Source organism: Topomyia yanbarensis, chromosome 1 (genome assembly GCF_030247195.1).
Source record: "Topomyia yanbarensis strain Yona2022 chromosome 1, ASM3024719v1, whole genome shotgun sequence".
NCBI lineage: Eukaryota > Metazoa > Arthropoda > Insecta > Diptera > Culicidae > Topomyia > Topomyia yanbarensis.
In genome coordinates this window covers 199,766,723-199,793,137 of record NC_080670.1, presented here as the reverse complement: position 1 = coordinate 199,793,137, position 26,415 = coordinate 199,766,723, and the positions used below count along the sequence as shown (strand labels likewise).

Below are 26,415 nucleotides of genomic sequence, written 5' to 3'. Positions count from 1 at the left end.
ATGAATCAATTTCTAACATTTTTAAAAGGAATTATATAACTGCGACTGCACCTATGCTGATGTCCAGCGAACAGGATGGTTTTAATGCACCAAAGGGTTCTGTTACCTCTTTTACCCGCATACGCCTACAGTATTTCTGTGAAGGACATAGCAGTTTTTCTAGATCTCAAACTGGCCTTGAACGACATACACAATATGTCGTTTGAAAGACCTTCAAGCTTCTTGGATTAATTTTTCGTGTCACTTAAAAACTTCGTCAATATAAATCGCTTGATGGTACTTGATTACGGTCTGGTTCGATGATTAATCCTCCTAGAAGTAATAATTAAAAATCAACTCTTTTTAAGGATTGGTGCGAGAATGGTGTCTTCAGCAAAGTTATTGAAAATTATATTAGAAACAAGTTGATTGCAAATAATTGAACATTCATTTCAGCCTCCTCTTGGTTGATAGGTTTGATGGTATTGCAAACAACATCAAGCATATTTCGTGCATCAGTTTTAAAGAACCTCTGACAGACAACTGCTTTAAGATGGTTACTGCATTACGTCTCGATAGTGGTGCATCGAGGAGACCGAGCGGGCTATGGGCCTTTTTTATGCTTTGTGTTTTTTTTTTCATATTCTGCACCTGTCCAAACAAACAATCAAGCACTAGCCTGTGCGCGCTGGCGTGGCCGACTGGAGGGTCGACGTGGATTGACTTTTGCTGTGGGCCGTGTTTGCAAACATTGTTCCACAGCTTAATGGCGGTGTTGGTGGAGCTGCGTGTGTCGATTTATCGGTCGATTTCGTCATCGTGCACAGGCTAATTAATTAAAGAAATGTAAAAGTAGAAGCCTATTAGTGTTAGCCTAGTAATAATTGTGGTCTTTAGTACTAGTGCACAATTGCTATGTTCTAGTCGTATGTCTATCTGTGTATGTGTTCTTCTGAGTATTTTTGACAGCTGGGTCAGGGAACGGGTGCAGAACTGGCGTATATGATAGAATAGTGAGTAATCCTTCCTAGGATCACTTTCCTCCAGTGTTCAATTCGTGTATTTTATTCGATTAATTCGGGAAGATCGGATTGGATAAATTAAGGTACGATTAGTTTACCGACGCACGTGAATCATCCATTCCCAGTAAACGTAGCATGATAAAATTCTACCAGAATGCAATTGTCGTTATTGGTAAATCAATATCATTTGCTGGTAGTTCAAGTAGTTTGATTGCATGTTCCATGTGTGATTTTCTTCTACCTCATAGTCAGTTTTGTCTGTACTTTTAGTAGTTTTATTGATCAAGTATACGCTTTTATTTAATCTCTTATTTTTTCTTTATTTGGAATGTTATTTTTCCTTTTATTACCATATCTTTAATTAGATTCATACTAACACTCACGCAATCGATTGCAAATTTTCTCACAATCTTTCATTCAAAACGTACAAGCGCTCGTGGCCTCCCGATTACACAAACCTGGTCACAAACGCGACCAAGCGATTGCAATCATATACACATACTTACGCCCGCGAACTTACCAACATTAAAACACCACGGTAATTAAGTGATCGATTTAGCACCTATAAATTTACAAACGCGGTCTCACGCATTAATCCACCGCTCGCGCGATCATAAATCGGTCACGTCCTGAAGTCTCTACCCTCGGTCCTAGCAGCCTAGCCTCATACCCTCAGTTGTACTAAACAAAAAAATGACGGTCATATTCACTAGAAAACACGTTCCATGGCGACATGACCGGGAATTCTGGTGATATGGGAGAGCTTATTTCTAGTATATGAACCGTGCACTGAAAATTAAGCATCAGAGTTACGGACCGCGCGATCATTCAAAAACACATACATAGTTACATTCACGCTAGCACACGCGACATACAAACGCCCACGTGATCGAACACGTCAACGTACAAACGCTCGAGTCCTTCGAGATCATGAAGTCCATACGCTTGCATATTTAACTAAACCATACAATGAATATCATATTCAGAATCACGGCCCGCTGCAACTGGTCTTAAGCAGTATTTTACTGCGTGAGATTTCCCGTCTCGTCTGTAATTGTAGTGAGTGATTCTGACGGGGGCCCCTTCCGAGACCCAGCTCTACAGATCGAGTAGGATAATTCTCGAAAAAAGGGCCATGGTTTTGTTAAGCTAAAGCACATGGAACCGTTGAAGCAGTTAAACGAAATAACAACGAAATACAATATGGGACCATTCAACCAATTTAAAGTTACAAACGGAACGATCGATATATTTTACATCCGTGCTCTCACTTGAGTACTATGGTTCTAAATTTTCAAAACTTTTCCTACCCAGTAATCTCTAGCTAATTTAAAACCGTTAAAAAGTAAAAACGTTATAGCCGGAAATGGGGGCGAGTATAGCGTAGTTGGTAAATCGATTGCCTTGTACGCAGCTCATCTAGGCTTAATTCCCAACCCCCACACATAGGGACGGGTAGCAACAGGTATGACAAAATGTGGCATGTTGTACTCTAGAGGTAATGGGAAGAAAGGTGGAACATTGCATAAGATGTTTTACTGAAGAATTTTGATTATATAAAATTTGTTACGTACTGGAAAAGGGGGACAAACTAATTTTTAAAATGAAGGGAGGGAGAGTCCATTTTGGGCAGTTTTGCGTTACGTAATTTATGAATGGTCACTTATTCAGCTTGTATTTTGTTGTCATGCCCTATGGTGGTCAACAGACAAAATCGGTCGGATCAGACCGTTGGCAGTATACCAAATCGAAATAACTTCTGTCTATCGACCCACAAACATATATGGGCGGGCCCTTTTCAAGGCCACTAATACAATACATTTACTTTCTCTCTCGATTTTTACGACGCGTTATCATAAAGCATGCCAATAATTTTCCAATGAAGTAGGGTTCAAGAGGTTTTTTAAGAACTACGGCCGGTGGTGGATTGTTGATTACGTAGCCTCTACGTCGCAAACCGTGGCTCCTGTGTCCTGCCGATCGTCAGTAATTGACCATGTCTTGCCAGTCGAAATGGTTCATGCGCCTGAGTCGATTCTCATTCTTTTATAAATATAGTTTTGACAGAAAACCTGTTTGATTTGACATAAACTAATTCTGTCGGCACACAGCGTATAACGGCGTCGGCTTTGAAAGTTTTTTTTTTGAAGAAATTCAATTATTTCTGCTAGTGTATTTACAAAATTTAAAACAAGTTCGTTGTAATTATTTTCGACTAAACAGTACAACAATTTAACTGTTTAGTTCACAGCAACTTCTGACGTCGTCTTTTCAAAGCGCATCAACAACTGTTCGGCATAGTATCGAAAACCCGATACTTTATTCGAAGTTTTAATTTATATTTTGCCACACTATTGTAGATTCCTTTCAACTTCCTTCTGCCATGTTCAGCAGGTAGCTAACCATCGAAACAGTACATTAAACATGAAGATTATCAGCAACTTATTTAACAGTGAACTATTAGTTTTTCCCCTTTCACTTAGTGAATCACGGAACAATAAATTCATTTCACCTCGACAACCACTCGGTTTTATTTCATAGTTTTCAACTGCTCGTTTTGTTCGTCCTTCAGTTCTGGCTTGTATTTTTCATCGGGTCGGGTGGTTGGGTGACATTTTTTTTTCTTTCATCCTTTCTGCAAAGCGCCAGCGGAACACCATCAGTCACGATTCGCAGAATAAGTTCAAAGGGCAAATTCCTACACGAACTATGTCGTCGGTTGTAGGTAGGTACCTACTGTGGCTAAGAGTTTTGCACTCAACCAAGTGGTTTTCCAAATGGAAATCCCCAGGCAAATTAAACAGCAGCAGCAGCGCAGTACCTTGTACATAATAATGAAAATGATTAGAGGGTTTTCTTTTTATTCCCTTTCAGCATGCTTGGCAATCGGTGCTTTGGTACTAGTTTTTTTAAAGAGCATAAATCAGCATGCTGAGTTTTTTTTGGCGTTGATAATGTCACCAACGTGGAAAATAGTTTGCTCTCTTTTGTTCAGGTAAAGGTAGAAAAATAGTGCACGATCTATCGAACGGAATGCAACTGGCAGTTAGAATGTAGAACATTGCTCTTGGTGATTTATGGGTTCCTCGAACACACTATGGAATTCGCTTACAGTTCTGTTTTAGTTTCCTTTCGATCAGTTGACATTTGGTTATAGGTTATCGTGATAGTAGTTGTCACAAGACGTATGGGAGTGCTATTTCATTCATGACATAATTTATTTTTGCTGAAGTTCTGATGAACATTATCAATATTAGCTAAGAGTTTGTCCTTTCAAAGCTAGAACGTGAAATGAGAACGTTCCAGCACTGAGCAGCAAGAGTGAAATTCTTTATTAAGTAAAAGTGAGAGAAAAGCATATTTTGTTCTGTATTTTAATACATTGTTATTTAAATATACAAATAGTAAAATTTATGTTAATGGTTGATAAGACCTAACCAAACTATTTTTTCACATTTATGTCTTGTAAGTATAGAAAAGACCCCCGGCTCAGGTAAGCTAACTCACCGAGCCTTGTCACATAAACGAATTTAAAAAAAAAGACAATGGCAGCACAATTTATTCACTGTCAGTGTTACACAAACCCAAAGGACGTTTCTCAACTTTCTGATCGAAAGATCATTGCCTCCAGAAGCCAACTCCCGGACTGATAACTGCACAATGGCAGCCGAAAGAAAGCTTCCCGCACCCGATGCGTAGAAAACTTTTCAACTGCAATCACCGGAGAAAGTTCCCTGATACGAACAGTCAGGACGTTCCCATCTATACTGGGTACCCTTCGCTTTCCAACTCCTTTCCTTCTCTATCGTTGCTGCATTTGGGTACAGGTACACCTGAGTAAACTTTTTGGCTAATGGCTTTCAAATATATATAGAAAGTTTAATAGTTTGCCGCGGTACAAATGCAGAAAAACTTTACCATCCCTGCCGGAACAGGGGTGGTGGTGGTGGTGAGATGGGAGAAGGAACAAACTTTTCTCCTGCGAAAGCCCCGCGCGTTCACAAAGTTGAGGGATTTCAATTTTAAATTAGACACACCGAGCGCGTAGAAGCGACGGTTGTTGCAAAGTTTCGGTTTCATTCAATATTTCAAATAAATATACGAAAAGTTTGTTACCCTCGGTTGGAACCCCCTCCTTACTCACGTTAAGTTTGGGGGTTGAACGCTTGGGAACGAAACTTTTACTGCGAGATGGCTGCTATTGCTGCTTTCCATTTCTTTGTTTGAAATTTCTTCGATTTCGATTTAGTCGACGTGATACGCTGTGTGCTTTTGAGGCAGGGAAAAGCTAAGATAGAAGTTTTGTACACTATTCTTCTCATAAGGAAGGTTTACTGAAATCCATGATTGTTTCTGTACCCTAAGAATCTGTTGAATCAAAAGTTCGAGAACGCGTAACCCGACGCACGGCAACGTGATTTATTAAGCTGTCCGCAGACGGTGTAATAGGAAACACGCCACAAAAAATATTTAGCATGGATTTCTCGTTTTATTATTTTAATATCTACTTTATGAACTAGTGATTTGTGAATTTAATAATTATCCGTTTATTTTTTTATAAATTTAGTATTTCATTAATTTAACTAATGGGTGACCTAATAATTATTGCGACACATTAGAACGTTTGGTAAATCGGACTAAAGTATAACAGTAATCCAGTATGCAGTTTACATACGTCGGATAAATTTTGGATTTTCAGTAAATTTGCGATTTACGTCTACCGTCAGACCCTGTACAATTGTTTCCGGTATTTTTTCTCCGTTTTTTCCACTTCCTCATCATTTCTCATTTCACCAACAGCACGGAGTTCAATACAGTTTTGTGGGTTCATGCCTTTTGGTGCTCAGAATCAGCTGCATGCCACTTCTACACTGTACTGGAATAGTGGGATAAAGCCACATCGGGCAAGAATCTTAGATTTGCCATCAGTGATCTAGGCTGGCAAATCGAAGTAATTTAATGTGCATTTCAAAAGATTTTTAACCTATGAGATATTACGGTAGTACCGGTTTACAGAAATGGGAAATTCCTATTTGCCCGCAATAATCAGCCTGTAGCTCCGGAACCAAATGTTTAATAGCAGTCAATGGGAGTATTATATCTTTCATTTGAAATCAAGTTTGGAAAAAACGGGAACTCGCTGAAAAATTGTTGTGACGTTAGCTTAGGAACTTGAGTTCTCCGGGGCCATCAAGAACCGTCATAAGTGGCCAATATGGTTAAAGCTACTTTGCTTGCACGGAAAAAAATCCGTTCATAAATTCATGAACAAAAGGTCACGATTTCGTGAACTGAACGATTTACGAAAACCGTGACCAAGTTCCTGAAATTATGAATAATAAACCTCGCATTCGTGAAACCATTTGTGTTTTCTAAAAACCAGTTCGCCCCGAATATATACATGCCGTTAGATTAGAATGTTTGGTTGGGTTACTGTTGTTGTTCGCTGGACATGTTTAGTTTTTGTTGTGATTCTTGTTCGTAATTTCTATTCACGTTATCATGATATTTTAGTCATGAGTAGAGTGATTCATGTTCATGATTTCAGGATCTTTGTCACGATTTTAGATATTTTCGTCACTAGTTGTGTGCCCTGTGCTCATGATATCAGGATGTTAGTCACGATTTTCGTAATATAGTTTCAGGATCTTAGTCACGATATATATCATGGTATTTTATTTTAGAGCTTACTTTCAAAGAGTAATGTAACTAATGTTCATGATATCAGCAGTTTTATCATGGTATTCGTAAATTCTCTTCGCTTTATTATTTTTAGGTTACTGACGGTTGTTCTTCTCGGAATAACGTGACAATATGAACTGGATCATTCAAATAAGACTCATTCGCGATATCTAAAATTAATAAAAAAAAGAGCAACGAAAAACAGAATAAAACAAATTAAATGATTAAAATGAAACATTAAACGATGCTACAAAGGTTTTAAAATTATTACAATAAATTAATTTGTGTCAAATTAATAATTTGGATGAAATTAATAAAATGAATGACAGAAAAAATAGACAGATTGTAAAAGCGAAGAAACTGAATAAAATATATGAACCCTAAAAAATGAACAAAATGCGAAACAAAATAAGTTATGTGAAAGATATGAATGAAACAAATCCAAAGAATTAAACGAACAAAATAGATAAAACAAATCCAAATGGAGAAAATGAATAAAAAGAATGCTGAATGAAATTCAGAATTAGCGAAATATTAAAAATAAATGAAATCGAAAAAATTAGTATATAGAATGAAATTTTAAAAAGTTTTAAATAAAGTAACTGAATAAAACGAACTGTACGAATCTAATACCATTGTTTCAGATAGTTCTGAAATGTTTCCGAAAATCTCATTATTTGAGAAATGGTTCATCAATATACCTTTTGGTTTTTGTTTCTTCTTTCTTGCGTGCGTCGTTCAAGGTTATCTAGTGTTTCTACTTTATTGATGGATCATCGTTAGTTTTTAGGAAACTAGAATGTTCAATTTGTTTTGGAATTCAAGGATGTCTTTTTGGTCGCAGGTTTCTGAAGAAAAAAGTTTACCAATACAATGAATAGCTTTTCCAACAATATCATCACAAAATGGGTATCCTTAATTTTCAAATGACGTATTCGAACATATGTTTCATTTAAAATGCAACTGAGATACAAAGAGTTTTCAAAAACGCTCGTGGAATGTCTCCTATCAAAATATTCATTCATATTTCCCAGTTAAGTAAAATATTTCTGTGAGATACCTAAGGGTTTTTTTAGTCATAGTGTATATAAACGCTCAGTATAGAAATGAATTGAATTGGAGTTGATGTAGTTTTCGATTTTCGGTCACATCCCTTCCCATAGTGCAACGTTTCGAAGGCCTAATCCTTCATCTTCAGGGGAAAGCAGGGTTCGAATACAAATTAGTTATAGTTTTTTCATTATACAAAGAATTTGCAAACTTTCTCAGAGCTACAAATATTTTCTTTGCCAAGTAGGATGTCAAATAAGATTTGTTTCCGCGATTGGCTTTGCTCTACACTAAAACGTCGCAACTATTTATAAGGAAATAGTAGGCAACAAATATTTGTTTCTTGCCAAACCTTGGGCATTAACAAATATTTCAGATTAGTAGAACCTCTTATGACACAACTTAGAAAAAGTAGACAGAAAGAGAGAGAGAGAAAGAGAGAGAGAGAGAGAGAGAGAGAAAAGAAAAAGGAGAGCGAGCGGATGGGGCGTGTGAGGAATAGTAAATGATGGTGACAGCCGAGACATTATTTTTACATATGCGATATTTGGATCCCTTACATCCTTACAATTACTACAACTGGTAACTTTTGCACCATGGCTAGTATGACCTAAATCTTGCAAAGGAAGTCAAATTTTCAGTAAGTTTGCGATTTAAAAAACACTATTGCACTACTAAGTGAATTACTTTGTGGTCAGTTTGTACATGTACCACCCCATCTACCTCACAACTAAACGCAATGCTTAATCCAACGGGTAAATACATTAACTTTAAGCAAATTTTACGAAAGAAAAAAAATTCAAAATGAGAATAAAGAAAGGAAAAAGTTACAAAATTTAAAAAAATGGGAACTGAGAAATGGAAAAAGATATAACAAAAGTAAAGAAAAACAATAACGGAGACTACAATATAAGCAAACGAATAAAAGAAAAAGAAAACAAAAAATGATTATAAATAATGAATAAAAAGGAAAACAGAGAAAGGACCATGGAAAAGGGTTTATAGGATCAAAAGGTCAGAAAACATGGAAATGAAAAAGGATACAACCAAAAATAAAAGGTGAAAAAGAAGAAATAAATCTTTTGAGGAAAATAAAACAAAGGAAAAAGAAAGAAGCAAAATACAGAATGATGAAGAAATCACGTCAAGGTAAAAGAAAGACAAATAATTTAAGAAGAAGATAATAAGCATTAGATCAAAGAGAAAATGAAAAAAGAACAAGAAATAGGGGCTTATTGAAGGACAAGGGCTAATAACAAATCACGTTACAGAAATGCCTGAGTATTACCCAAAGTAAAAGGCAAATAATCACCCAAAATCATTTGCGAAATATTTTGAAACAACCGCTCAACATTATAATAATGTGGAACAAAAGAAATTTGAGAAACAAATCAGGGATAACAAAATTGACAAATGCATCAGAATGGAGTAACTAGGGCAGGAAAAGATAAAGCCAAATGAAGTGAATAAATAAAGAAAATAAAAACAGAAAATGAAGAGCGAAGCATGTGAACGAGAAAGAAAACAGGATAATGAAAGTGCAAGAACTAAAAAAATAATAGAAAGTGATGAAAAACAAAACAAAGACTAAAGGAAAGAGGATTAAGAAAAAGGATAGTTAGGGAAAAGGAGGTAGATTAAAGGTAAAGCAAAAGAAAAAAAGAAGATGGGTAGGAGAAATGGAAATATGAGGAAAAAGAAAAAAAAAGAGATGAAACTAGAAAATAACTTGCGAAAGACGAAAAGAAAATTGAGAATGAAATATACGAATATGGAATTGAAGGAGAAAACGGTAAAAGTTACACGAAACTAAAAGAGTTGGAAATTTAAGATGGTTAAAGAAATAAAAAGAAAAGACTAAAAAGAAAAATAGAAGAAATACAAACAGGAAAAACAAAGAGAAGAAGAAGAAAATGGAAAAGTTGCAAAGACATAAAGAAGTAAAAGGATGGATGAAGCTAAAAAACAGAAAGAAACAAAGATTAAAAGTAAATCCGTGTAGATGGACAATAGAAAATATGAGATTCGGCTACATGATCTGGTACCACTTATTTTCGAAATGGCCATTCAAAGAGGTATTTCACATGGTGTTTTTAATGTGAGAATGCGATTCACAGAACATTCAGTGCCATTACGCAGAGAACTCTTAGCAACGTATCAAGAATAAATTAATACGTGCCAGTTCTGTAAACATGCGCCACATTACGGACAACCGTGCTCAGTAACCGCTGAGTTTGAACCACAAATGGTTGCCAAATTTGTAGCTGCTGCTCAAACAATAATGACAATTGCAGAGGCTGCGTCTAGCACCTCAAAATCAACAGCCACCATCATCAGTGAGGAAGCTATTATCAAGGATGAACGGTTCACACTCGTGACTCGTATGATCTAGAAAAAACGTGCACGGGATTTGATGAACACTGACCAATTTTTTTTCCAATTTATGACATCCTGTGAAAATATAAAAGACTTTAAGCTGACGATTGAGCCGTGTCAACGGTTGACTAATGGTATCAATTACGCATACATCAGTGACAATTGTGAAACTATTCCAAACTTTCAAGTACAGTGCGCTTCTTCTGTAACATAGTTGTTAGCAAGAGAGCTAGAAATACAATACAGTAACATTGGTTTGGTAAGTTTATGGAAATAGAAAACGAGGAAAAATTGCAAAAGAAAGAACTGATGAATGAAACAAGAAGAAAAAACGGCTGAAGAACAAAAAAGTTGAAAAGGGTGGTGTATAAAGTAAAAAGGTTAATAAAATAATGAATATGGGAATATTAAAAATTCAAAAATGGAAAAAAATATTTTGAAAAACGAAACAGGAAAACGGAGAAAGAAAAACTGAAAAAAAGTAAACGGCGCAAGGAAAACAGAAAAAGAAAACACGAGCAAGATGGAAGGGTGCATGGATGGATAAAATTAAAGAAAACATGAAAAATAAGATACTAAGAAAATGACAAAAGAAGTGTGGAAATAGAAGCGGAAAAAAGAAAAATTTCCAAAAGGTAAAATGATTTAAAAAAATAAAAAGAAGGAAATTTGGAACCAAGATAAAAAGAATTTGAAAAAGGATTAATGAAATAGCATAAAGTGAGAAGAAAAACGGAAAAAAAATAAAACCAATGAAGAATGGAAAACGGAAAGAGGAAAATGGAATGCAGAAAACGAAAATTAGGACACAGAGTTCGAAAAAAAATGCAAAGAATAAGATTAAGTAAGTAAGTAAATAAGTAAGATTAAGAAGAAAGATGGAAAAAGATGGAGACAAGAGAACGATTTGGTAGAATGGAGAAATGGAAAAGAACAATTAGAAAAAAGACGAAACGAATAAAAGCGAACGAAAAAGGAAAAGGATGGTAAAGCTAGGAGAAGAGAGAGAGCAATAAAATAAGAAAGGAAACAAAAGAAAACATAGGGAGAATAAAGTAGAAACGAAAAGTGATAAAAATGACTGAAAAATTGAGGAAAAGGAATATAAAGATGGAAAAATAAAAAGAGAAGGAAATGCAAAACGGAAGAAGATTGAGAAAAATAATGGAACAAGGCAACAACAAAAATATGGGAACAGTAGAAAATCTAAAAATAAGAAGGATAAGAGAAAACAAGAAGAAGAAAGAAACAGGAAAAAGACAAGGATAAAAAAATTAAGAGAAAGGAGGATGGAAGCGGGAAATGGTAGAAGTAAAAATATAAAAATGACAGAAAAAATAAAACGGAAACGGGAAACAGATTTTAGAAAACTAATATAGATTTAGGGAACTCTAAGGATAAAACTCCTGCAATAGAAAGTAACTAAATGGAGTACATAAAATAGCAAAAAGATGAAAATTATGCTTTGCAAAAAAAATTAAAAAGCAATGCAAAAGTGACGAAATGGCAAGGTGAATTTAGAAAAAATTGAAAGAAATAAGAAAAGAAGATAAAAATAGAGGGAAAAGAATCGAGACCAGAAAATATAAACAAGAAAAGAAAAACAAGATAGAGAGAACGAAATATAAACAAGAAATGAGAAAAGTGAGATAATAATTGGAATAGGACAAAGTTTACAGAGAATTGGAAATAGCGGTCAAAGAATGAAAGGTGAAAATTAAAGGAACACGAAAGAGAAAAAAATTAGATGAACAAAAAAGAACAAAAGCAATAAGCGAAAGGATAGAGAAAAAAAAAACTAAAACAGAACTGTATAATTTATAAAAAAAACTGGCTAGTAACGCAACTGTATCATTTATAAAAAAAAACTGGCTAGTAAAAGTCACATGCTATCATATAGTTTAAAGAATACACGAAATTGACGCAAGATTTGCAAACAATGAAATTCCACATTCAAACTAAATGAACGAAAAGTACACACAAATGTCAAGCAAATTTCAGATAAATTGCAAAAAAATGTCAAAAAAAAAAATAGTTTACACAAAACTTACAGTTTTATCTAATTTTTCTTTATTTTTTTTTGCATTTTTATTTGCTTTTTGCTTTATTTTATTTTTTCATCATTTTTTTCTTTCTCTTGTGCTTTCCAGTATTTTTATTGTCGTTGAATATATATTTCTGACCTTTTATTATTTATTTCCGATTTCTGATTTCAGTTTTCCGATTTTTGCTTTATTTTATTCTGAGAAATTCGCATTTCGAAGATTTCTCATCAGTTACTTGATAGATTGACGTAGGGTTTCGAGACTAGTAAATATGAAATTTGTTATCCAAAAACATTGGGTTTGGCAAGAAATCTGCCCTTACGATAAAAAACGAGTTTTGACTTAATACGTTCATAATGATACGAAAAAAGTACCCGAAGCAGCGATTGTTACGTTTCATAAGAAGACACGATAACGACTGAAATGAACCGATATCTTGTTAACAAGAAACTAACAAATAAATTTGATATCCATTTGTTCCTCTCTAATGTGCGGACGGGTAGGCACATGTCCTGTATAACCATCAGAATAGTAACAATTATGCAGACTTTCTCAACTCTCGATGCGTAAAATTTCCGCCCGGCGGTAAACTTTTAAGGGTGTAAACTTGCAGCAACGTCTAGGTCCGGTATGTTTTTCCACTCCACGGCTAAGTTGAATAAAACTTTCGCTCGTTGTACTAACATACAGTTCCGGCCGAAACTAAACGTCTGAAGAATAGTTACAAACTTATAACACGATTGGACTTTCAATTGTTTCCAGTGTTGCTAGTCAACGCTACTGTGAATAAAATCTGGACCACATCGATTCGAAAAAAAACTAGGATTAAATTAATGCTTCTGAAATCTAATTGGAGGATGCTCAGGTTCCATGTAATTACTACTAACTTTTCTGAGACTCTCATAGAGACAATAAATCAGACACCCAACCCTGCTACCCCATCCCAGATGGCTGATGACGCCGAATCGGGTGTGAGGGCCCTGCTCACACGTGATAATGCTTCGCCTACTACAAGCAGCATACTTTAAGCTTTTCGCGTTGCCAAGGGAAACACCCGACACACAAACTGCCAACCAACGGAAAGTTTGGTCGATACTTTGTTACCAGCTTTTGTCCGTTCCTTTCACTTCCTTTTAGGCGCGAGTTCGTTCAGTCATTAGTAACTTACTAGTGTAACGGTGAATCGGATTCCTTTTTTCCCCTGCCGAGTGGGTGGTTGATGGTTGCGGCAGCAATCCGAACCACACAAAAACCACACGTCGGTAGCCGCTGCTAAAACGAAGAAGCAGAAGGAATGCTTGTTAGTATTTATTACTGTTTTAGTTTTTTCACGCTTCACGATTCAAGTGACCGGTTTCGGAAAGTGGTTCTCTCCGAAACAAAGTTTCTTTGCTTGCCTGCAATCCAGTTGTAATAAGAAGCTACAATTTTGCCGCCGAAAAGTGTTTTTCTTTTTGTCCTAAGTGCTTTTCCCAATTTCTGTTCCATTGCAGCAAAAACGACGACGCAAAATGGGACGCAAAGTGACGGTTGCCGTTGCCACCCTGAACCAGTGGGCGCTGGACTTTGAGGGCAATATGTCCCGGATAATGGAGTCCATCGTGGAGGCTCGGGAAATGGGTGCCAGTTATAGGACCGGACCGGAGCTGGAAGTGTGGTTAGTATAAATAGTTTCATTGGTATAGTGTTTATGTAATCGGGCTGTCAGGGTGTCATATGATGGTTTCTGCCATGAGGAGAGAGAAAGTGCTGATTTGGTTTTCTGAATTCGGGTCAGGGTAGGTCGTTCAAAACTGTCATTTGTGTATACGTTTTTGTAAAACTTTCGTTAAAAAATTTTTCGAGGTTGCATCAAATCTCGACGTTTTATACATTTTAAAGTCATTTGGCATCAAACATGCCAATTCAATTTTGAAATTTTCCTTTACTCCCCCCTTTGAACAAAAATCGTCAAAAAAGTCAATTTTCGTTAAAAAAAATTTTTCGAGGTTACATCAAATTTTGACGCTTTATGCATTTTAAAGTCATTTGGCATCAAAAATACCAGCTCGATTTTGGAATTTCCCCCTTTAGAACAAAAAAAGTTAACTTTCGTTAAAATTATTTTTTTCTAGATTTCGTCAAATCTCGACGTTTCATGCATTTTAAAGTCATTTGGCATCAAACATGCAAATTCAATTTTGAAATTTTCCTTTACTCCCCCCTTTGAACAAAAATCGTCAAAAAAGTCAATTTTCGTTAAAAAAAATTTTTCGAGGTTACATCAAATTTTGACGCTTTATGCATTTTAAAGTCATTTGGCATCAAAAATACCAGCTCGATTTTGGAATTTCCCCCTTTAGAACAAAAAAAGTTAACTTTCGTTAAAATTATTTTTTTCTAGATTTCGTCAAATCTCGACGTTTCATGCATTTTAAAGTCATTTGGCATCAAACATGCAAATTCAATTTTGAAATTTTCCTTTACTCCCCCCTTTGAACAAAAATCGTCAAAAAGTCAATTTTCGTTAAAAAATTTTTTTTCGAGATTACATCAAATTTTGACGCTTTATGCATTTTAAAGTCATTTGGCATCAAACATGCAAATTCAATTTTGAAATTTTCCTTTACTCCCCCCTTTGAACAAAAATCGTCAAAAAAAGTCAATTTTCGTTAAATTTTTTTTCGAGATTACATAAAATTTTGACGCTTTATGCATTTTAAAGTCATTTGGCATCAAAAATACCAGCTCGATTTTGAAATTTCCCCCCCTTTGGACAAAAAAGTCCAAAAAAGTTAACTTTCGTTAAAAAAAAAATTTCGAGTTTGCATCAAATCTCGACGTTTCATGCATTTTAAAGTCATTTGGCATGAAACATGCAAATTAAATTTTGAAATTTTCCTTTACTCCCCCCTTTGAACAAAAATCGTCAAAAAAGTCAATTTTCGTCAAAAAATTTTTTTCGAGATTACATCAAATTTTGACGCTTTATGCATTTTAAAGTCATTTGGCATCAAAAATACCAGCTCGATTTTGAAATTTCCCCCCATTTGAACAAAAAAGTCCAAAAAAGTAAACTTTCGTTAAATTTTTTTTTCGAGATTGCATCAAATCTCGACGTTTCATGCATTTTAAAGTCATTTGTCATCAAACATGCAAATTCAATTTTGAAATTTTCCTTTACCTCCCCCCTTTGAACAAAAATCGTCAAAAAAAGTCAATTTTCGTTAAAAAATTTTTTTCGAGATTACATCAAATTTTGACGCTTTATGCATCAAAAATACCAGCTCTACTTTGAAATTTTCCCCCCTTTGAACAAAAAAGTCCAAAAAAGTTAACTTTCGTTAAAAAAAATTTTTCGAGTTTGCATTAAATCTCGACGTTTCATGCATTTTAAAGTCATTTGGCATCAAACATGCAAATTCAATTTTGAAATTTTCCTTTACTCCCCCCTTTGAACAAAAATCGTCAAAAAAGTCAATTTTCGTTAAAAAAAATTTGTGATCAAATTTTGACGCTTTATGCATTTTAAAGTCATTTGGCATCAAAAATACCAGCTCGATTTTGAAACTTCCCCCTTTTGAACAAAAAAAGTTAACTTTCGTTAAAAAAAAATTTTTCGAGGTTGCATCAAGTCAATTTTAGTTTAATTTTTTTTTACAAGATTACATCAAATTTTTACGCTTTATGCATTTTAAAGTCATTTGGCATCAAAAATACCAGCTCTACTTTGAAATTTCCCCCCATTTGAACAAAAAAGTCCAAAAAAGTAAACTTTCGTTAAAAATTTTTTTTCGAGATTGCATCAAATCTCGACGTTTCATGCATTTTAAAGTCATTTGGCATCAAACATGCAAATTCAGTTTTGAAATTTTCCTTTACTCCCCCCTTTGAACAAAAATCGTCAAAAAAGTCAATTTTCGTTAAAAAAAATTTTTCGGGATTACATCAAATTTTGACGCTTTATGCATTTTAAAGTCATTTGGCATCAAAAATACCAGCTCGATTTTGAAATTTTCTCCCTTTGAACAAAAAAAAGTCCAAAAAAGTTAACTTTCGTTAAAAAATTTTTTTCGAGATTTCATCAAATCTCGACGTTTCATGCATTTTAAAGTCATTTGGCATCAAACATGCAAATTCAATTTTGAAATTTTCCTTTACTCCCCCCTTTGAACAAAAATCGTCTAAAAATTTTCGTTAAAAAAAATTTGTGATCAAATTTTGACGCTTTATGCATTTTAAAGTCATTTGGCATCAAAAATACCAGCTCGATTTTGAAATTTCCCCCTTTTTGAACAAAAAAAGTCCAAAAAAGAATTTTCGTTAAAAATTTTTTTCTCAAGATTCCATCGAATCTCGACGTTTCGTGCATTTTAAAGTCATTTGGCATCGAAAATGCAAATTCGATTTTGAAATTTTCCTTTACTCCCCTCTTTGAACAAAAATCGTCAAAAAAGTCAATTTTCGTTAAAAAAAAATTTTCGAGGTAGCATCAAATTTTGACGCTTTATGCATTTTGAAGTCATTTGGCATCAATAATACCAGATCGATTTCGAAATTTTCCCCCCTTTCAACAAAAAAAGTCCAAAAAAGAACTTTCGTTAAAAATTTTTTTTCTCAAGATTCCATCGAATCTCGACGTTTCATGCATTTTAAAGTCATTTGGCATCGAAAATGCAAATTCGATTTTGAAATTTTCCCCCTTTGAACAAAAATCGTCAAAAAAGTCAATTTTCGTTAAAAAAAATGTTTCGAGGTAACATCAAATTTTGACGCTTTATGCATTTTGAAGTCATTTGGCATCAATAATACCAGATCGATTTCGAAATTTTCCCCCCTTTGAACAAAAAAGTCCAAAAAAGAACTTTCGTTAAAAAAATTTTTTCTCAAGATTCCATCGAATCTCGACGTTTCATGCATTTTAAAGTCATTTGGCATCGAAAATGCAAATTCGATTTTGAAATTTTCCCCCTTTGAACAAAAATCGTCAAAAAAGTCAATTTTCGTTAAAAAAAATTTTCGAGGTAACATCAAATTTTGACGCTTTATGCATTTTGAAGTCATTTGGCATCAAAAATCCCAGCTCGATTTTGAAATTTTCTCCCTTTGAACCAAAAAAGTCCAAAAAAGAACTTTCGTTAAAAAAATTTTTTCGAGATTTCATCAAATCTCGACGTTTCATGCATTTTAAAGTCATTTGGCATCAAACATGCAAATTCAATTTTGAAATTTTCCTTTGAACAAAAATCGTCAAAAAAGGTCGATTTTCGTTAAAAAAATTTTTCGAGATTACATCAAATTTTGCCGCTTTATGCATTTTAAAGTCATTTGGCATCAAAAATCCCAGCTCGATTTTGAAATTTTCTCCCTTTGAACCAAAAAAGTCCAAAAAAGAAGTTTCGTTAAAAATTTTTTTTCGAGATTTCATCAAATCTCGACGTTTCATGCATTTTAAAGTCATTTGGCATCAAACATGCAAATTCAATTTTGAAATTTTCCTTTACTCCCCCCTTTGAAAAAAATCGCCAAAAGTCAACTTTCGTTAATTTTTTTTCGAGATTACATCAAATTTTGACGCTTTATGCATTTTAAAGTCATTTGGCATCAAAAATACAAATTTTGAAATTTACTTCCTCTTGTGACCTCATGCTTGAATTTCTCCCCATTTTTCCACAGCGGATACAGCTGCGAGGACCACTTCCACGAGTCGGACACGTTTCTGCACTCGTGGGAAATCCTGCTCGAAATCATGATGTCCCCCCACAGCCAGCACATGCTGATCGACGTCGGGATGCCAGTCCAACATCGGAATGTGGCCTACAACTGTCGGGTGGTGTTCTACAACAAACGCATTCTACTGGTCCGTCCGAAGATGGCAAACTGCGACGACGGCAACTATCGGGAGACGCGCTGGTTTACCGCGTGGCCAAAGGTAACACTAATTTAAAATACTGTAAGTATTTAATCACAATTTTATGTTTTCTAAAGGTTCGTCAAACGGAAGAGTACTACCTACCACGTATGATTGCTGCCGCGACCGGACAGCACACAGTTCCGATTGGGGACGCGGTAATCGCAACGCGAGACACCTGCATCGGATATGAAATCTGCGAAGAACTGTGGAATCCTCGCAGTACCCACATCGATATGTCCCTATCGGGAGTGGAAATCATGGTCAATAGCTCCGGGAGCTACATGGAACTGCGTAAGGCTTACATCACAACGGATCTGATTCGGAATGCCAGCTTCAAAGCTGGCGGCATGTATTTGTTTAGTAACCTGCGTGGCTGCGACGGTCAGCGAATTTACTTTAACGGTTGTTCTGCGGTGGCTTTGAATGGGCAGATCATCGCCAGGGGGAAACAATTCGCTTTGGAGGATGTGGAAGTCACCACCGCTACGGTTGACCTCGAAGACATCCGTTCGTACCGATTGTCATTACGGTCACGCTGCTCGGTAGCTGCTTCCACTCCAACCTACCCTCGGATCAATGTCGATTTTGAACTGTCTCACCCGTGTGATTTGAACATACCACAAAGTGCCCCACTGGACTGGGTTTATCACAGTCCGGAAGAAGAAATCGCTCTCGGGCCAGCTTGCTGGCTGTGGGACTATCTTCGTCGTTCCGGTCAGGGAGGATTCTTCCTACCGCTCAGTGGCGGAGTAGATTCCAGCAGTACTGCAATCATCGTTCACTCCATGTGCCGTCTGGTGGTGAAATCCATTATGCTCGGTGACGTCCAGGTCTTGCACGATGTTCGAAAGATTTTAGCCGACCCGGAATTTACCCCGGACAATCCGGCGGCGTTGTGTAATCGTTTGCTTGTTACTTGCTATATGGGAAGTGAAAATTCTAGTAAGGAAACAAGACAACGGGCGACCACTTTATCGTCCCAAATTGGAAGCTACCATTTGGAGATTAACATTGACGGGGCGGTTAGTGCATTGCTGACGATTTTCCACACCGTGACTGGGATGAAACCGCTATTTAAAACTCAGGGTGGTTGCCCGAGGCAGAATCTAGCGCTGCAGAACATCCAAGCTCGCACGAGGATGGTACTGTCCTATCTGTTTGCCCAGTTGATGCTGTGGGTTCGTAACAGACCCGGTGGTTTGCTGGTGCTTGGTTCCGCCAACGTTGACGAGGCACTGCGAGGGTACATGACCAAGTATGACTGTTCGTCGGCGGATATCAATCCGATCGGGGGAATCTCGAAGACGGATTTGAAGCGGTTCCTGCTGTTTGCTAAAGAGAAGTCTGTCGTTTAACCTATACTCGTTGAATTTTGAATTTTAATTCTACTTTTTCGTTTTAGATTCAACCTTCCGATCGTCGCGGACATCGTTACGGCACCACCAACCGCTGAACTTGAACCGTTGCGCGATGGCACCTTAGCACAAACCGACGAGGAAGATATGGGTATGACCTACAACGAACTCAGCGAGTTCGGTCGATTGCGCAAGCAATCTCATTGCGGACCGTACAGTATGTTCTGCAAACTGGTCTCGATGTGGAAAGACACCTGCTCCAGTCCGCAGGTTGTGGCGGATAAGGTGAAGCACTTTTTCCGCTGTTACGCAATCAATCGGCACAAGATGACAATACTGACGCCGGCCTATCATGCCGAATCGTACAGCCCAGACGATAATCGGTTTGATCATAGGCCGTTTCTGTACCGTGCTAACTGGAGTTGGCAGTTTAAGTGTATCGACGAGGAATTGGAACGGATTAGTTGTCCGAGTACGGGGGGAAACGATAAGACGACTGGTATCCGGTCTGGTTCGCCGGGAGTTGCTACTGGAATTGGTGGTGGAGTAGGCGGCGGAGGAACGGATAAGAGTAGTTCGCCGTTGTTCTTTTCCGACGGTGTGATTGGAGGGATGAGCAGTGGTGGAAGTGCGCATCAGTTGAATAATCATGCCGGGTATGGTCATGATTCGATCAAATTAACTAAATCGCACAGTAGCGGAGGTTATTCGAAGATGCATTCAAGTGTGATGGGAAAGATCAAGGATAGAACTGGGGTTCCAGTTTGAAGGGCAGTGGGGCATACACGAAGCACAATTGAAAGTTTGTGATCTTTTAGATATAAGATAGACTTTTTCTTTTCTACCAATGTTAACATTTCGTTTGGTAGCTAGAATTGTGGCTTTAGAAACAAGTATATACCAATGATTGGTCGGCCAGTTTACCTATAGTAGGAAGGTACACATTTCAAACTCGCATAAATAGATAAAACAATAAAGGTTTTAAACATTTTCAATTACTTTTAAGCGGATGAAATAATCCAATTGTAGTGCTTTTTAAAATGATAGAAACAAATATTACCTACAAGTAGACATTCACAACCAATTCTACTGATGACTATCCGCAATAACCTTTAACGAAAATCGTTGCATTATTAACAGTAAAAAAACAGTTGATAGTCATCGCAATAAACTCACCTCTATTGCCTGAATAATACAGTATAGATTAAAAAAAAACTATAAGGATTTTAATAGTAGCAACTAGAGGTACACGAACAACACAACTGTGGTTGTACCTACGATTAGTGTTAGGATATTGATTAGTCAACGATCAACTGATAACAGAGCAGACCTCAATCGGATCGATGCACACCACGAACACAAACAACACTCACCCATTGCATACTCATCATATCTATTGAAATACACAGCCACAAATTGTTCAGCAATTGCATATTCCTAGGGAGCAACTTTCAAGTAGGAAGAATTTTCGAAGCGAATTAATAATGCTGGTAAGAAAATGTAACGGTGATACTAATAAAGAAAAGTCGTTCGATTTTACTGCTAGGGGTAAAGGTGTACCGACCGAGTTGAAGGTGCCCATTAGAGTAACAGGAAAAAAATGACCCCTATCGGCCCACCCCTGATTCGATTCCTAGTCCCACCAGGAGTACTTGCTCCAAATTTGAAGCAAATCGGACAAGTCTAGCTACCGGACCAACGTGCCTGAAGTTTGTATGGGATTTTTCGACAATTTACATGGAGAAAACCAACAAACTCGCACTTTCGCCGCTAGGTGGCACTGTATGCATAGTATTATCACTGTAAGTGAAAATAAGAAAGATCATTTAATTGTGTACAACTTTGTTGAAGACTGCTAGTCAATCGGGCTTTGTTAAAAGAAGTTATTAAACTTTTAACGAAGTGGTGTCTGAGTCAGTTTTACATGGGGCCTATCAGTGCATGGTTGTGTATCGGTACTCGATTCCCGCCAACTATACATTTTTGTGAGATAATGGTTAAATTTAGCTGAACAGTATGTTCAGAAGAATTGTAGTACATAATACGAGTTATATTGGGTGGGACGATTGAGTTTTCAAAAATTCATCATTTTTCTGGCCACTCTAGTGCCCATATATCTGAGTGGGATTATTGTGGGGGCTTTGGTTGTAATAGGGCCAGCTTTCGGTTTTGATTTTTAAACCACCATACAAGTTCGAAGAAATGTGCCATTTTAGATAAAAAATAAAAGCATACACGTCTAGAAAAATACATTTTCTAAATTCGCAGAAGAAATATTTGTGTCATATGCCTAAAAGAAAGGGAAATATTAGCAGATACAGTTCTATAGAACAGTTAAGCATTATACTATTGAAACTGCTCCGGTGTTGGCTCTTTTTCCTTTTTATCTTTGTTCAGGAACCTAATATTATAAGCCATTAAGATATTCCCATTCGGTCTGAGCGCGGAAGATTTATTTTTAGTATTCCAATCATGCCAATTAATGACGATATGTAAATATTTTACGATCAGTACTGGAATCTGCTTCCCTGGATCGCTGGTTGTCTCGAATGATATACTTTTGGAGCAGATGTTGCTGTTCTAAACTCCCATACGATAGTTTTCATGACGCTACCCGCGTTACTATTTTGTAAAGGCAAACCCAGGTATCTGCTACGCCGCCATGATTTCAAAGCCAAGATCTAACACGTCGCGTTAAGGTCGATCCACAATAGACATAATCAATTTCATTTGACACAAATTAGTGAGGATCAATTTCTATTAATTTGTTGGTATAATGGTAAATTTTTTCAGTTATTTACCGACATGTTCAAAACAACACTTTTCTTCAATGTGCAGTCCAATATTTTCACTTTTTAACAAACATCTAAAGATCGAGCTATGCCGTATCGTTTCTATCTAGTGCGAATCGAGCTTGCAGCAAAACGAGCAGAACAATCTGAACTGTCAGTGGGGCCCATAATTTGTGTGCCCGGTTGCACAGAGAATGCGCAAAATTCGCAAGCGAAAAAAGCAGTTTTTTCCACACCGTATGTCAGATCTTCATAAAAATCAATCAGCAGTACTGTGACAACATTCTACACACGCCGATTGATTTTTATGAAGATCTGACATACGGTGTGGAAAAAACTGCTTTTTTCGTTTGCGAATTTTGCGCATTCTCCGTGCAACCTTAAGACGATCGACGGAGATAGCCTGTTTCCTGCCCTTGATGTCGATGACAAACACCTTCTTCTTCCGGCGTAGTACTCTGTAGGGGCCTTCGCACAGTTTGATTACACCAACTCTGACAAAAACGTGTGAACAAACAGCTAGTTCCTTCTGGACGTAGGGATGATACTTGGAGTGGTTGCTCAAGGGTGTCGGTCGAAGTTTGGCCGTGATCGTCTTGAGATCCATAACCAACTCTGGTGGTAGTGGTTTGGTGGGAGCTTCGGAGAAAAACTCACCAGGCAAACGAAGTGTCGTTCCGTAGGTAGCCTCGGCTGACGAGGCTTGCTATTCTTCTCTCAGAGAGGATCTCATTCCCAGAAGAACGATAGGTAGCGATTCTGTCCACTTCATATGTGAGTGAAACATGATCGCGTCCTTTAGCTGTCGATGTGTTCTCTCTATTTGTCCGTTGGCTTGCGAGTGATAAGGCGTCGTCTTTAGATGTGTGTGATGCCCACCATTCTGGTCAGCTCTCGAAGTAAATCGGACTCAAATTGTCGGCCGAGATCGGTGGTGATTCGGATGAGTACTCCGAAGCGCGCGACCCAACCACTAATGAAGGCTCGGGCTACTGTGGCTGCAGTCATATTTGCAATGGGGATAACCTCTGGCCAACGAGAGAATTTGTCTATTAGTGTTAGGCTGTATACGAACCCATCAGCTGGTGGAAGGGGTCCGATCAGGTCCATGTGCACATGAGCGAATCTCTCGTTTGGGGTGGTGATCTGCAGTATTGGTGATTTATTGTGCCTGCGTACTTTTGATTTTTGACACGGGATGCAATGGACAACGGAGTTCTTGCAATCCCGCCGGAGAGACGGCCACACGAAGCGATCCGCAACTAGGCGAGTTGCTGCTCGGACTCCAGGGTGAGAGACGTTGTGTAGATTTGCGATGATCGTAGCTCGAAATTCTCTCGGGACGATCGGGACGGTCTGATCGCTGTGGTTGATATGTCGCAATACATAGGCGAGGAAGACAGTGGAGATTTTAGTGCCTTGAGAACCAAGCCAAGCATCCTGGCGGTGGTGACTTCAAATACTGCTGTAGCTCGGGATCGTCGGTTTGCCGCTTTGCCATTAGATCGAAGTCGATGGTGGTGGTAGTGATCGAAGTAATGCGGCTCAGCATATCAGCAATCTTATTAGCTTCGCCGGGTACATGGCGAATGTCGGTAGTGAACTCGCTGATATAGCGCTGCAGGAAAGCGGTAACCAGAGGCTTATGGTCTGTATAAATACAGAATTCTCTGCCGGTCTTTAAAGTGTTTGACCACCTCATACATAGCCAGAAGTTCTCGGTCGTAGGTGCTGGCTCTTTGTTTGGCATCACTCAGTTTGCGAAAGAAAAATGCCAATGGTTGTAGTCCATTGTCGTCGAATTGATGAAGAACGACGCCTATCGCAGTACCAGAGGCATCGACTTCAAGCACCAGTTTTGCTTCGTGAGATCGATGTGCCAGGAGAGCTGCATTTCCAAGTTTTTGCACTGTTCGAAGGCCAGGTTTGTAGATTCGTCCCAGTGGTGTTCGGTCATTTTTTGCGTTCCCGTGGATCATATTCTGTAGGATTCGTTGGTGCTCTGCTGCGTGCCTCTCCCCCAATTTGTTAAAGCTAGGGCCGCTTTAAAATTGGACGTGCTAAGTTTGCCATAAAGAGCTGGGCTGAGAAATAGACACCAATCCCTGGGGGACGCGTACTGAGTCGTCATGACGAAGATGAGGGCCCGTCGACACCAGCAGAAATATGCCCGGGTAAGCTAAAGATAATCGTTGCGGGTCTCTTTCCGAAGCACGATCCAACTACCTGGTCACCGATACCGTACGGCGAAGAAGAAGGAGCAACACAGACGAGTGGCAAGTGACTAACGACGAGTTCAATGAAGCGTCGATGCGACTAAAATCAAAGAAAACCCCCGGTCCAGATGGAATACCAAACGTGGCGCTGAAAGCTGTGCTCGTGGCATATCCGGATATGTTCAGCGTGGTGCTGCAGAAGTGTCTAGCTGACGACATTTTCCCCGAAATGTAGAAGGTACCGAAACTGGTGTTGCTACCAAAGCCAGGGACACACTTGGAAAACTCCTGGAAACAATTATCCTTAACAGGCTGACGAAATGCACGGAGGGTGAGCGCGGACTGTCCAAGATGTAGTTAGGATTCCACAAAGAAGTATCCACATTGGAGGTAATTCGGACAATGCTCGTGGGTACTGAGTAGGCATCTAAACAGAAGTTAAGCGGAAATCGATGCTGCGCTGTAGTTACGATAATGTGAAGAATCCGTTCAACAGCGCCAGCTGGGAAGCCATTGCGGCAGCGCTGAACAGAATAGAGATCCTGAAAAGCTACTTTCAGAGTAGAGTGCTGCTGTACGAGACGAACGAAGGGCAGAAGTCAATGCGAGTCACAGCGGGCGTTCTTCAGGGCTCCATTCTCGATCCAACTTTTTGGAACGTCGATGTACCAATGGGATCTTGACACTGCGGCTACACAGGAAATCGTTGGTTTCGCGGACGACGTGTCACTAACGGTGATGGGTGAGACACTAGATGGAGTGAAGGTGTCGGTGACGGAGACAATAGATGCGATCGAGAACTGGATGAAGGGGGGTCAAACTGCAGATAGCTCACTACAAAACGGAGGTGTTGTTGGTAAGCAACTGCAAAGCGGTTCAGAGACTGCAGATTGACGTCGGAGGGCAAGTGATTTCATCGAAGCTTGAGAAGTAATTGAGATTATCACTCTCAATTACTTCAGTGCACACTGAAGTAATTGAGAGTGATAATCGACGAGCGGTTGAGCCACGTCGATAACACCCGCGAAAAGTCGGCGTAGGCAACGAACACCATAGCGAGGATCATGCCAAACGTCAGCGCCCCGAGAAGCAGCGCGAGACGTCTCCTATCTAGTATTTCGTCATCGATACTGCGATATGGGGTTCCCGTCCAGGGTTCAGGGCTTAAAACCAAGCGCAACCGCGAAAAGCTGAACAGAACGTTCCGGCTGGTGGCCGTATGAGTCGCGAGCGCGTACAGCACAATATCGTCCTAGGCAGTATACGTTATCGCCTGGATGATCACCCGGCGAAGTATATCGAGTGCTACAATCGAAGGATCACCAGAAACGTAAGGAAGACGGTGAGAATCGATTCGATGACGACGTGGCAGCAAGAATGGGACAATACTGTGAAAGGAAGAGAGACCTACCGGCTAATTCCAAACCTGTCGACGTGGGTCAATAGAACCTCTCCTGTCGAGCCACGACTGCTTCTGGAAGTATCTTCATCGGTTCGAGAACGCAACGTCATCATTGCGTCTCCGGAGTGTGAGAACGTCTAGGAGACACCACGAAGCGACGTGCAGGGGAGCTGCAGAATGACAAGCGACGTAAACACATAGAACGCGGTCAACAGAGTGGTGATAGTGATCATGATCGCCTTACAACGGAAGTGGCGTGATCAACAGCGAGCAACGGTTTCGGGAGAGAAATCACCGCCGGCAAACTCCGCAAAATTAGGGTGGATTTAGCACCAAGGATTAATTGAGTAGGCTGCGACTGACCACTGGGTCGTTGGGACGCCGGCTTCGGGAAAAATTCTCTCGCCGTGGAAGTCTCCGTTCGAGTAAGCCAGGTCCGTCGTCGGGGACTAGACTGCCCAAACCCGTTCTCTGAGCTGTTTTTGGAAATTTTTTTCCTGCTCAGACTGTTTTCGATTTTTTTTTATCTTTAAAAAACATATACATACAAACATACATATATTGTACATATATACAAAAATAAACATAAAAAAATTCTTAATA

At 38.3% G+C, this 26,415-nt stretch overlaps 1 protein-coding gene across 5 annotated transcripts in view; it reads left to right on the top strand.

The window, feature by feature from the left end:
• The window catches only part of LOC131687533 (glutamine-dependent NAD(+) synthetase), a 123,456-nt gene extending 102,515 nt beyond the window's left edge, over positions 1-20,941 (top strand). For 2 of the 5 annotated variants that reach the window (XM_058971642.1, XM_058971633.1), the window contains 4 exons: positions 13,648-13,811; positions 17,810-18,065; positions 18,122-19,389; positions 19,450-20,941. In XM_058971642.1, the coding sequence (XP_058827625.1) occupies positions 13,666-13,811; positions 17,810-18,065; positions 18,122-19,389; positions 19,450-20,170 (2,391 nt within the window). In that variant the 5' untranslated portion in view covers positions 13,648-13,665 and the 3' untranslated portion in view covers positions 20,171-20,941. Of the gene's footprint in view, positions 1-13,258; positions 13,459-13,510; positions 13,565-13,647; positions 13,812-17,809; positions 18,066-18,121; positions 19,390-19,449 lie in introns of those variants that run through there. The other 3 variants (XM_058971629.1, XM_058971638.1, XM_058971647.1) reach the window with 3 other exon arrangements.
• The last annotated feature ends 5,474 nt before the right edge of the window (positions 20,942-26,415 follow it).